Raw genomic sequence first — 12,599 nt, forward strand, 5'->3', positions numbered from 1 at the left:
TTGAAAATGTTTCTCTCTGAAGTGTTGCACTCTCCTGATTTCCATCATGGCTCATGTGACCGATTACTGTGTATACACACATCAAATTATTTGTAAAACTCCTTAGCTCATCACATTTCTAGTTAATAGTATTCAATAACCTATGCATAATATTTCATATGATATTTGCATTTATATTTTTAATAATCACGTATATGCTCTCTTCCTCTAGGAGACTGAAGAATGAAGGCCATTGCAAATATTTTCATGCATATTTTTTTCTTTGATGCTGTTTTGGCTGGTCCGACAAGGAGTCCTGTAACTTATGACTCTGAAACATATGATGTTGGTTTGGAAGATCTGGATAGCCTATATGACTATGATGAAAATCTGTCTGTTGATCAGGCACAGGTAATTCTAAATTGTGGGGTTTATTTTTCTCTTATGTATTATATTGTACAATTGTTAATACAGTGGTACCTCGGGTTAAGTACTTAATTCATTCCGGAGGTCCGTTCTTAACCTGAAATTGTTCTTAACCTGAAGCACCACTTTAGCTAATGGGGCCTCCTGCTGCTGCCACGCCGCCAGAGCCCGATTTCTGTTCTCATCCTGAAGCAAAGTTCTTAACCTGAAGCACTATTTCTGGGTTAGCGGAGTCTATAACTTGAAGCATATGTAACCTGAAGCGTATGTAACCCAAGGTACCACTGTAGTGATAACAAACACGTTTTTATATTAGGTGGGTTGGGGAGAAGAAATGGTTTACATTGAGAGGTACTTGTATTTTCTGTTTAATGGACTCAGTTTACAATTCAGATCATAGTCAGCAATTTGTGTGTTTCTGCAGGAAGTAGGTACATATCGGAGGATCTCATTAGGGAATCACTGAGTGATGGCATGCTAAAATAGAGTAAAGCAAACATCCATTATCTCACCTGTTTGCACTATGGTCTGTTGGCATCACCTAATCTGTTGATATACCATCATGTCTTTTGATAACACACTAGAACAGCTGGTGCTTGAGCCCATCTCATGTTCTTGTGGATCACTTGGGGTATAGCCAGGAGCTGATATTACATTAATATTGGGAATCTGAGGTGAGGTACCCATGTAGCGGAAGTTGTCCCCAGTTCTAGTCACCATGTAGAGGCGTCCAAAACAGTTTACTGCTGCAGAAGATAAAGCTTCAGTAATACAGTTCCAGATGTTCATATATACATACAGCTTGTAGGCTTTGCAGCTACAGATAGATATAAACAAGTTCAAAGTATTTCTGTTGCTCCAGTTTCAAGGCATAACACAGACTCCAGCTCACAGACAGACTCAAAGACTGACTCTGACACATAGACCCCAGATCCCGGCAACGCTGAACTGACATGCCTTAATCACTTATATAGACAGCACTGGGCCATTGCCATAGCAACTGGCTTGGTTAACCTTGTACCTATTGGCTTATGATTCTGTCTGAAATGTCAATAGTGACCAGGCCTGGGAGGAAAAAATAGACAATTTTTTAGAAGTAGTTGAAAATGTTTTGATATTCATGAGAGAATTTTGTTTTACATTTGCTTTCAGAATAGTCTCTGTGCGTGAAGTTAAGCAACTGGAATCTGATTGATAGAAGAATGCTAAAGAGAAACAATTTCTGACAGTTTAGGGCAATAAACATTATATTTTGTTGGGCATCTTAGGGACGAAAGTCTGGCTATATTACACAAGGAAATATAGGAAAGTAAAACCAGTGTTTTCTTCACATTGTGAGGAAAGTGTATTTCTTTTTGTGATTTATAGCCAAGATAGAAGTCTAGGATTTTTGCCATGGTGTCAGTGGGAGGTCTTCTTCCCACACTGGAATTCTTTTTACAAATTCATACAAATGGTATAAAACTTTAAAAAATGCATGCCTGGAATTTTATGTAAATGCTCTGAGTTATGTATCTTCTCGGATAGGCTGTGTTGTTGCCATCCTCCAGGTGCTAAGGAAAGTGGACAGCTTGTGCAGATTTTGACGTGTAGGATGATGAATTTGGCTCCTGACATCTCCCTTTGTACATTGCTATCTCTTGTATCACTGTGATCCTTCCAGGTAGGAAGGTGGAAGATCTAAACAGAAGTCTGGGTTTACTTTAATTGTCCTATTACCATAGTTAAGAAGAATACTAGAGTGGAAAATTCTGGAAGTTTACCAGTCTGCAGATGAGGTGGTATATTGGCTTTTGTTTCTTCTTTAGCTTTCAAGTTCCAGGAACTTGGCTCCTTTTAAAATATTTCATCTTAAGGGGGCTTATTGTTCAGGAGAGAATTGAGGAAAAGAAAGATGCCATTCAAGTAGATAATTTATGTGTCTGCTGCCAAGCAGAGACAACAGGAAAAAGGAAATGTTAAAAGAAAATAAACATAAGAACAAGGAAGGGATGGTTAGGTCCAGCAGGAGAAAGAGACTAGAAAGGGAGTGCAATTTGAGGAGTAGTCTGTACTTATTTACATTTTTGAGCTGAGCCTCAAAATGTTCCTCAAGCTTCTGAAATATAGTATTTATATTTTTCTTTGGGGTTAGCATATCAGTCTCTTTTGAAAAACGTGTCCATGTTTGCCTGTAGCTGTTGAAAGATTCCCATGTCTATAAAAATCTTAAAGTGGAAACATTTTTATTAGCTCTGATTCAAACCTTGAATCATGAGGACTACCATAATTGCACTCCAGACCTGAACAAGTAAGCTGAGCTACCTGCCTGAAAATGAAGATGTATGGGAATTCCCTTTCACATGCTTGAACCAACCCTAGAATAGCAGAAGAGGGAATTGTAGTTCTAGGCAGGAGTGTAAGTCTGAAAACAAGACAAGTCATATAAGACATAACAGAGCAGTGTAAGACATCCTCCTTCACACAGGTGGGGAAAGGAGTGTTTCTATTTGCAGTCCACATTTAATAAGATGCAAATTGCACTTACTGACACATGTATTATTGTGACACATGTACTATACTCAACTCATGTGTCAGTACTCTTACGATAGTATTTATTTATCACATTTCTATACTACCCATATAACTAAGTTGTTTGCAGCATCTTATGTATAAGATGTATAATGCATTTTTATTATACAATCCAAAGTTTAAAACAATAAAACCAGCAGTAGAGAAACTATCTAAAAGCCAGCATAAACAGAGCAGCATAAATGTAAACCACCATAAAACCAGCCAGGGCGAAGAACTTGGTGCAGTTATTTAAAAGTGCCAAACAAATATGCCTATTATAAAGGTGTGATAAAATAAAATTTAAAAGGCTTCACCTTTTCCTTTTTACTATTCCTTGCACACTTCTTGGCAAAAGTTATCCCACAGGGCAACAAAGAAATTTTCCATTCCAAAACCAGGCCTGAAACCCAACTCAAATAGAGAAAACCCAACTAAAATAGAAAATCAGCATTATCCATGAGAATCTAGAACTAGATCACCCAGTCAAATACCTTACTTAGGAAGGGGATATTTGTGACCATCTTGGGCTTGTTAATAGGTCTAGGCTAGTTTGTTTTTCAAGACAATCTAATTATCACCTTTTTTAAAGTGGCTGGGACTGTTTCTTCTTGCAATTATGAATTCATAGCCTACTGGATCCAGATAGACATTTGATATAATACGGCAAGATATGCAAGGGTCCAGCACATGTGATTGGATGAAGTCACTCTTCCCTACTAAAGTTTAAGTGCCAGTAAAACAGGACATTGAACATAGACTCTGGTAGTATTTTCCATTACTTTCATAGAAGCAATCCTTAGCATAATGTGATAAAATTAAAAAGCAAGGATATCAAGAGAAGCATCCAAGAGAAAATTGCTAAGCAGCAAAAGTAAGGGAATGACTACCCCTTCTTTAGAATCCTTGAAATTAAATTTGAACTAGGGCAATGGACCGGCGGGGTGTGTGTGTGTGTGTGTCAAAGTCTCTTAGATGGTACATGTTTAAATTATTTAAAAAGAATGAAAATTCCTGTGTAATCATTCTGATTAAAAGGCATACTTAAACATGATGATTTTCTCTTCCTTGAAAATTTTCAAGACTAAATAATAGCAGAAGGGGGTAAAGTTAAAAAGCTGACATAATGAGAGAAAAATATTTTCAGCTGTGATGGTATAAGAGATTGATTGTAGCGGGGGGGGGGGAATGAAAGAGAATCCTATCAGCCTTGACAAAAATACTATATGGTGATCCTACATGCATGTATACAGGCTGGGAAGCAATTGACTATATCTTCCCAGGTCATGTTACACTATGTGTACAATCACGTCATGCTTAGAATTGTGGGTTGGTTTTTAAATAATGCATTAGAAAATACAAAATCGGTAATATCATGTATTTGTACACATCTGGCAACTGTGCAAAAGTTCACTTACTTTCCATGGCTGAATGACTGCTTTTTGTCTGAGGAAGGAGATTAGGATGCAGCTCATTTTCAGGAAGATAGGTGTGTAGAAATCAGTGGATCCTCATGGGAGGATTATGCTGCTGCTGCTACTATTTCTGTCTTCTTCAAAAATAGGCTCTTACACCTCCTCCCTCTGTTGGGGTTGAGAGGAGATAAGAGCAGGGTAAGAGGAGAAGGATCAAAGACCTTAAAATCTTTGGGGGGGTTAGGTCAGGTCTTACTCAGATGTAGCAAAGGAGCTTTGTTTACAGCACTTCTGGCAGCAGTTTTCTGAGCTCAAAGATTATAGGTGATTGCCTCACCTGTTTTACAAACAGAGTTTGAGGTGAAAGAGAAGATAATGTCATTGTGAGTCACTTGGGTTGGGACTAAGTGAAGATCTTTTGATCAGCTGATTTTGATACAAAATCATTCGGAACTAGTTTACTTTGCTTTGGGGGGGGGGGGAGATGCAGATCCAAATAACTACTTGGGCTTGTGTTGCTAAAGGTAATGGTTAAAAAATGATTGCCGAAGGGAGAAAAATCATTCATATCCATCAGCTATGGAGGCCAATATGTTAAGTTCACATATACTGTATAGTGTAGGTCATGTAAACAAGGGTGTGTGTTTTCCCTGAATAATTTTCATTTTCCACAGGTATTACATTAACACAGAATTTTCTGAGGGTTTCAGGACTTTAGGTGGCTTGGGGATTTTGCCAGGGTAAGCCAATGGGCACTTAATAGAAACCACTCAGGAAACCATTTTAAAATTTCATTCCTGTTTACCACAGAAAACACAGTAGCAGACTGCTTTGGAAGAAACTGTAGAATATATGCTTAGTTTAGGAAAACTGAATGGAAAGTGCATAAGATGGACATTAAAAGGTTTTTAGAATGTATTTAATACTTTATTTCCCCCCGTTATACCATTCACAGTATGCAATTTGACTTTGAAGAAACATGTACTACTGCATATCTGAGAATCCCCATACTCATGCTTATGTAGCCAAAACCACACTACTTGTGGACAAAAGAGAGGTATTGCTAGACTCAGGGTAAACTGAAGGTATGAGAAATTTTTAAGAGGAAAATATCCTAAAGGGGCAGAGACTCCCCAAAGAGTTCCAAAATAGCCCAATTACATTGAATTGGGTTCAGTGAGAGAAAAACATGACAACTGGATGGAAAGGAGGACTAGAATGGAGTGACTGAGAAAGGAGGACAAATAAACATGTTTGTGGTAGGAGGAGCCAGTTCCTTCTATAGATAGGTCACTTCCTAGGTTAGGCTGAGAAGCTATATTTAAATACCAACAGGGACGAAAGAGAGACACGGCCATATACATGAATGGGGAAATAAGAGAATTCATTGGAGCTTAAATGGTGTACATGTGTATCCCCCAGCAACCGGGCCCCTCCAAATAAATTTGACAGCCCAACGGGTACTGACTAAAGGCTGGGCAAACAAGGAGGGGGGGGAACAGTGTTTGTGTGAGCAGATTTAGGTGTCTGGAACCCTGAACACAGCCACTTCACAATGCAACATTTTGTTGTAGGCCACCACTTAGACATTCTAGGTAAGAGTAGCAATGTTGCCTTCTTGACAAGCATAAACAGCACCCAATCAAAAGTTTTAAAAGATCCCTAAAGGCATTTCAGTTACTTCAGTTTTATTTGAGAATCTGTAAGAACATAATGAGGTCAAACTTACAAGGAAGAGTTTAAGTCCCATTGATTTCAGTAGAAAAGTCTTCATGGGGATATCTTATTTCTTCAAAGATACAGTTCAGATACATTGCTTGTTCCTACTGTTTCTGTTCACATGAACTAAGTGTCTTGATGTCATGCTGCTCATGAGACCTTTTAATGGCACACTGTATTATTAATTTTATTAAATTATATACTACTGATATATGAAAATTGTTTCTGTGAAGCAAACCTCTTTTTACTTTTTACTCCCTTCATATATGACATATAATTTCCACTGTATATTTATTTGGAGAAAATGCTGTCTTAGAACAGCAGAGGAAATAAACAAAGAGGGGGAAAAATAATACATCACATGGACTATTCCTCTGCCCCATCACAATCTCACATTTCTGATTTTTCAAGTGTTGCCAAAAACAAACATTTGGAAGATAAAAAAACTATTTTCTGCATTATTGAACCTAGCAACATCTTTGTCTTGTTAAACTCTTGTTTGAGCTGTCAAATATGTAAAAGACAGACTAGTGCATGGCTTAGGATAAAACTAATGAGAAACAGATTTTCCTTGTAACCTCCAGGTCACATGTTCTCATTGTGTGAAATGGCATAGTAGCATATTGATCAGTGCTTTAAATCACCTGTCATTGGATTGATGGCCAAAAGACAAAGCCAGAACTATCACTTTATTGACAGTCTTGTGAAGCTTAAGATTTAGCAGACAGGAAACACATCTTTGATTCTTGTTTTTTGGAATGCCTTCTGCAGTGTTTAACTTTGGAAGAGTCATGTCATAAATGTTCATTCTAGATGGATTAAATAAAAGTTCTTGCCCAAGGCACAGCCACATAGAGGGTGAATATATGAAGGATTCATGAGGAGTGTGAAACTACATCCATGAGTCATTATCCCTTATGTTCCATTTTCTGGTTTCTTCAGCTGAATCTGTCTGTTGAGAGATTGTATTGCCCTGCCTTTCAGATCATGACTTTACTTGTTTGCTTTCAGATTTTGGTGTGAATTTGCACCATTACACTAATGCACCACAACATGGCTGTACACCTAGCAAATTTTGATTTCTTTAGTTATGAAAAGAAATATATGCATGTGGTATTGTGAGAGGGAAAGCATGTGGAACAAAGAGCCATTGTGGAAAGAAGTGAGAGGAACAGGCAGAAAGAAAGCAGAATAAGGTGAGAAATGAAAGAGTGTTGGACAGTGTTCTCGAAGCTACAAACATGAGTCTGACCAAACTGCGGGAAGCAGTGGAAGACAGGAGTGCCTGGCGTGCTCTGGTCCATGGGGTCACGAAGAGTCGGACACGACTAAATGACTAAACAAAACAGTGGAATCCTTGTCATTCATCTCTCTTCCAGACCAAACCAAGTCCCCTGAGTTGTTGCTGCCATAAAGTGATATTTCAGAAAGAGAAAAGATCATAAGAGCTGCAAAAGCTTTTATCTAAATGTAGATCTTTAACACAAATAGCCATAGTGATAAAATTAGTAACCACAAATTGAAGCTTCAGTTCTGCGTGCACCTACCTGGGAAGCTGAAAACAGTGAGATTTATCATAATAAATAAATAAATAAATTATTGCTTATAACCTGTCAGTCTGACCAGGTTGCCCCAGTCACCATGGGCAGCTTCCAACACAATAAAAGCACAGCATTAACATGCATACGGTTACACTGCAAGAGATATAGCTTCCTAAATGTAAAAACACTTCTATAAGCTCGTCAGTCTTTATTGTATTTTCTAAACATGCTGCAATTACTATTAAAAAATCATTTTAGAAAAGATGATATTCTCTGATATGGCCTTGATCAAAAGTAAATTGCTCATCATGTCTGCTTCTTCAAGTGGATAAGCTGCCATATTTTTACATGGCATATGTTAGCACTTTTGCATAATGCTCCTGCTGGGTCAAGTCGTCTGGAATGTGTTCCTCCCTCTAGACTTCCTCCATGAAGAAAACATCTGCCTTGATTTCCTGTGTTCTTTTGGTCTTCTTTTGATTTGTCCCAAAGTCCATTCTTGTCTAAGCTGTCTCCTTTTCAAAATGACAGATGGGAACAATGTGTTTTAGAGACACGCATATGATAACAGTCATTATCCTTGTCACCCTGCCTAGAGGGACAAGAACTTATATCTCATCTCATCAAGATACTGATATCCCGAAAACACTTTCTTAGCTTCATAGTCACAAAAGAAGGCATTGATGGTGGCAGTTCCTGTTCTCTGTAAAGAAGAGGAATTCCAGGTTATCTATTGAAGGGGGAGGTGAGGTGACTTTTGCCTCTTTGCTCCCTGTTTCAGGATTACAAAACTAATCAAAACCCGGTGAGAGAGGTTTTGATTAGTTCTGTTTCTGTTGCATGGTGTGTTCTCTCTTTTATTTGATTAGTTCTGTTTCTGTTGCATGGTGTGTTCTCTCTTTTATCTCAACATCACTTCCCTAATCACTGCAACTTGAGTGACCTTAGGTTTAATTTTTAATCACAGTGAATTATTAATTGGTGAAACCAACCACCTGTCTCCTTGATCCTTGCCCATCCTGGCTAATAAAAGCAAGCTGGGAAGGGCTGGGCGATGGGCTCTGCGGGGTGGTGAATGCTTCGCTCTGTGAGGGAACACTCCCAGATCTGCTGAAAGAGGCGGTCATTAAACCCCTTCTTAAAAAACCATCTTTAGACCCGGCCAGTATGGCCAACTATCGCCCAGTCTCAAATCTTCCATTCTTGGGCAAGGTGATTGAGCGCGTGGTTGCTGAACAACTCCAGGCACGCCTGGAGGATGCGGACCATTTGGATCCCTTCCAATCGGGATTCAGGCCTCACCATGGGACTGAAACTGCCTTGGTCGCGCTGGTTGATGATCTCCGGCGAGCTAGGGATAAAGGTGAGAGTTGTTTCCTGGTTCTGCTGGATCTCTCAGCGGCCTTTGATACAATCGACCATAACATCCTTCTGGACCGTCTAGAGGAGCTGGGGGCACTGTTATACAGTGGTTTCGCTCCTTCCTCCTGGGCCGTGTTCAGAAAGTGGTGGTGGGGGATGAGTGTTCAGACCCCTGGGCCCTCACTTGTGGGGTGCCTCAGGGTTCCGTCCTCTCCCCCATGCTATTTAACATCTATATGAAGCCGCTGGGAGAGATCATCAGGGGGTTTGGACTGGGTGTCCATCAATATGCAGATGATACCCAGCTCTACCTCTCTTTCAAATCAGAACCAGTGAAGGCGGTGAAGGTCCTGTGTGAGTGCCTGGAGGCGGTTGGAGGATGGATGGCAGCTAATGGATTGAAGTTGAATCCTGACAAGACAGAAGTACTGTTTTGGGGGGACAGGGGGCGGGCTGGTGTGGAGGACTCCCTGGTCCTGAATAGGGTAACTGTGCCCCTGAAGGACCAGGTGCGCAGCCTGGGAGTCATTTTGGACTCACAGCTGTCCATGGAGGCGCAGGTCATTTCTGTATCCAGGGCAGCTGTCTACCAACTCCACCTGGTACGCAGGCTGAGACCCTACCTGCCCGCGGACTGTCTCGCCAGAGTGGTGCATGCTCTGGTTATCTCCCACTTGGACTACTGCAATGCGCTCTACGTGGGGCTACCTTTGAAGGTGACTTGGAAACTACAACTAATCCAGAATGCGGCAGCTAGACTGGTGACTGGGGGCGGCCGCCGAGACCACATAACACCGGTCTTGAAAGACCTACATTGGCTCCCAGTACGTTTCCGAGCACAATTCAAAGTGCTGGTGTTGACCTTTAAAGCCCTAAACGGCCTTGGCCCAGTATACCTGAAGGAGCGTCTCCACCCCCATCGTTCTGCCCGGACGCTGAGGTCCAGCGCCGAGGGCCTTCTGGCGGTTCCCTCATTGCGAGAAGCAAAGCTACAGGGAACCAGGCAGAGGGCCTTCTCGGTAGTGGCGCCCGGCCTGTGGAACGCCCTCCCATCAGATGTCAAAGCGATAAATAACTACCTGACATTTAAAAGACATCTTAAGGCAGCCCTGTTCAAGGAAGTTTTTAATCTGTGATATTTTACTGTATTTTTGGAAGCCGCCCAGAGTGGCTGGGGAAACCCAGCCAGATGGGCGGGGTACAAATAATAAATTATTATTATTAATTATTATTATCAGTCAAAACATGAGATACACAAACACACAGACACCCCTCCTCACCTCTCAGGCTCTGTCAGCTTAGTTTTGATTCTTAGAAAGGAAAGGAGAGGAAGAAAGTTTATGTGTTTAACTTCTTGAAAAAAAATTGTTGTTGTTTAGTCGTGTCCGACTCTTCGTGACCCCATGGACCAGGGTACGCCAGGCACTCCTGTCTTCCACTGCCTCCTGCAGTTTGGTCAAACTCATGCTAGTAGCTTTGAGAACACTATCCAACCATCTTGTCCTCTGTCATCCCCTTCTCCTTGTGCCCTCCATCTTTCCCTACATCAGGGTCTTTTCAGGGAGTCTTCTCTTCTCATGAGGTGGCCTAAGTATTGGAGTCTCAGCTTCAGGATCTGCCCTTCCAGTGAGCACTCAGGGCTGATTTCCTTAAGAATGGAGAGGTTTGATCTTCTTGCCGTCCATGGGACTCTCAAGAGTCTCCTCCAGCACCCTAATTTAAAAAAAATAGACCTCAGGAAAAACATGGAAGCTTAGTAGGTCCCTGATCTTTCTTGTTAATAATGTGATCTGGTCAGGAACATGGAATCATGACTGGAATAACCCCAATTCACCTTATTCAGCATGCACACAGAACTTACGCAGACTCCTAAAATATTTTTTATCACTTCATCCAAAGATCACATGGCAGTTCACAACATAAAAATATAACATTAGAACACAGAATACATAGCAAAACAATAAAAAACAAACCAATAAGCACCCTCCCACAAACATATTCAAAGGGCCATGTAATGTTAATCAGCCAAAGGCCTGGTAACAGAGAAATGTTTTCTCCCAACACCTGAAGATATGTAATAAAGGTGCCAGGCAAGTTTCCCTGGAGAGAGCATTCCATCTGTTTTTGTGGTGCTATCTTCAGGCCCTCATGGAGGAAGCACACCAAGAAGGGCCTCAGATGATGATTACAGGGTCAGGGTTGGTTCCTATGGGGAGAGGTGGTCCAGGTTCTTATCCAAGTTCTTTGTATTTGCAGCTTTGCAAGCACTGTTGCTGAAATTCTGAACAATGGTTGTCCCCATAAACACACATGGAAAATGTTCATTCAGTCAGTTGGGGGGGGATTTTTATAAAAAAAAACAACCCAGCAAATGATTTATTAACTCAGTCCTTCACTCAATTTATTTCAGTATATTGAGAATACAGAAAGTTTTACAATTCCATTAAAAAAAACCAGCCCACCAACAACAACCATTTGGATTTTATTTTTGCAATATGTTACTAATTTATAGAATCTGTTGCCAGCTTTCTCCAGAGAAAACAATCTAGCATGTATGAGAAAGAAAGCTTTACTGAAAAGAAAAATTAAAGTGAATTTTAAAGAAGAGTGGGTTAATGTACGATTTTATAAATTTGTAGAGTTATGGAACAGAAAATAAGCTGATATTGTTGTGTTCCAGGGAGTATGTGCCATCTACTGGTAAAATAGGATTCTGAAACTACTATTTCCAATCTGTGTTGGATACTTACTACGTAAACCAAAGAGCTATTCTAAGTCTCCCAAACATGTAGGTATACAAAGTGGGATGCTTTTGTCAGAAACCACACATTTAATCTTGTAGGGTGACCTCTGCCCAATATCTTAAGGTGTCAAGTTTCATGAAAACTGCAGGTTATCTGCCAATTTGGGTTGCAAAGATACATTGGTTTTTAAGTATGTGAACCTAGAGTGGTTGGTTACAGCAGCAAGATGGTGAATGATATATCCTGCTGTAAAAGGTACTAATTTGTATGTGATATGGATATTTCACATTTCCTCTGAGCTAGCAGAAAAAGTCTTCCCATCATACATTCTGCCTGCATTTAGTGAATAATGCTTTCTTACTGACACATTCTTTCTCCAACCTCACCAGAGACTCCCAGGCCTTTAATATAAGTCCAGGTAACTTGAATATACGGCAAATTATAATAAAAATTGACATTGCATACCGATACCACATAACTGCTTTAATATGTATGTGTCTCCTAGGTAGAGATTGGAACAGTAGTACCATCTGTAACTCGAGAGATTTATTTACCTTCTCCACTGCCAGAAGAACCCGAAGAAGAAGCATCTACACCTAAGCTTATTGATGGCTCTTCACCTCATGGACCAGGAGTTCTTGGTCCCCATACACATGAAGGTTTGTAAGAGAGAGTTGAGGGACATGATTTTGACTTTCTGCTTCGTCTAGATTTGGGCCTATAATTCCAACACAAGCTAAGGAGCCTTTTCATCAGGGAATATGTAATGCAGTTTTCTACACAGGTTTGCAGTACGCAAACTTGCCTCCTTACCATCTAGACTTCTTAAATTATCTAGTGATCAGGGGGTGGGGGAGGCATCG

General features: G+C 40.4%; 1 protein-coding gene across 3 annotated transcripts in view; it reads left to right on the forward strand.

Moving 5' to 3' along the window:
- EPYC (epiphycan) overlaps window positions 1-12,599 on the forward strand; it is a 32,201-nt gene that overhangs the window by 5,784 nt on the left and 13,818 nt on the right. For all 3 annotated transcript variants that reach the window (XM_081210957.1, XM_081210956.1, XM_081210958.1), the window contains exons 2-3: window positions 212-390; window positions 12,242-12,395. In XM_081210957.1, coding sequence (XP_081067083.1) covers window positions 223-390; window positions 12,242-12,395 — 322 coding nt within the window. In that variant the 5' untranslated portion in view covers window positions 212-222. The remainder of the gene's footprint in view (window positions 1-211; window positions 391-12,241; window positions 12,396-12,599) is intronic.

This window comes from Podarcis bocagei (assembly GCF_964188305.1).
Source record: "Podarcis bocagei genome assembly, chromosome: 10".
NCBI lineage: Eukaryota > Metazoa > Chordata > Lepidosauria > Squamata > Lacertidae > Podarcis > Podarcis bocagei.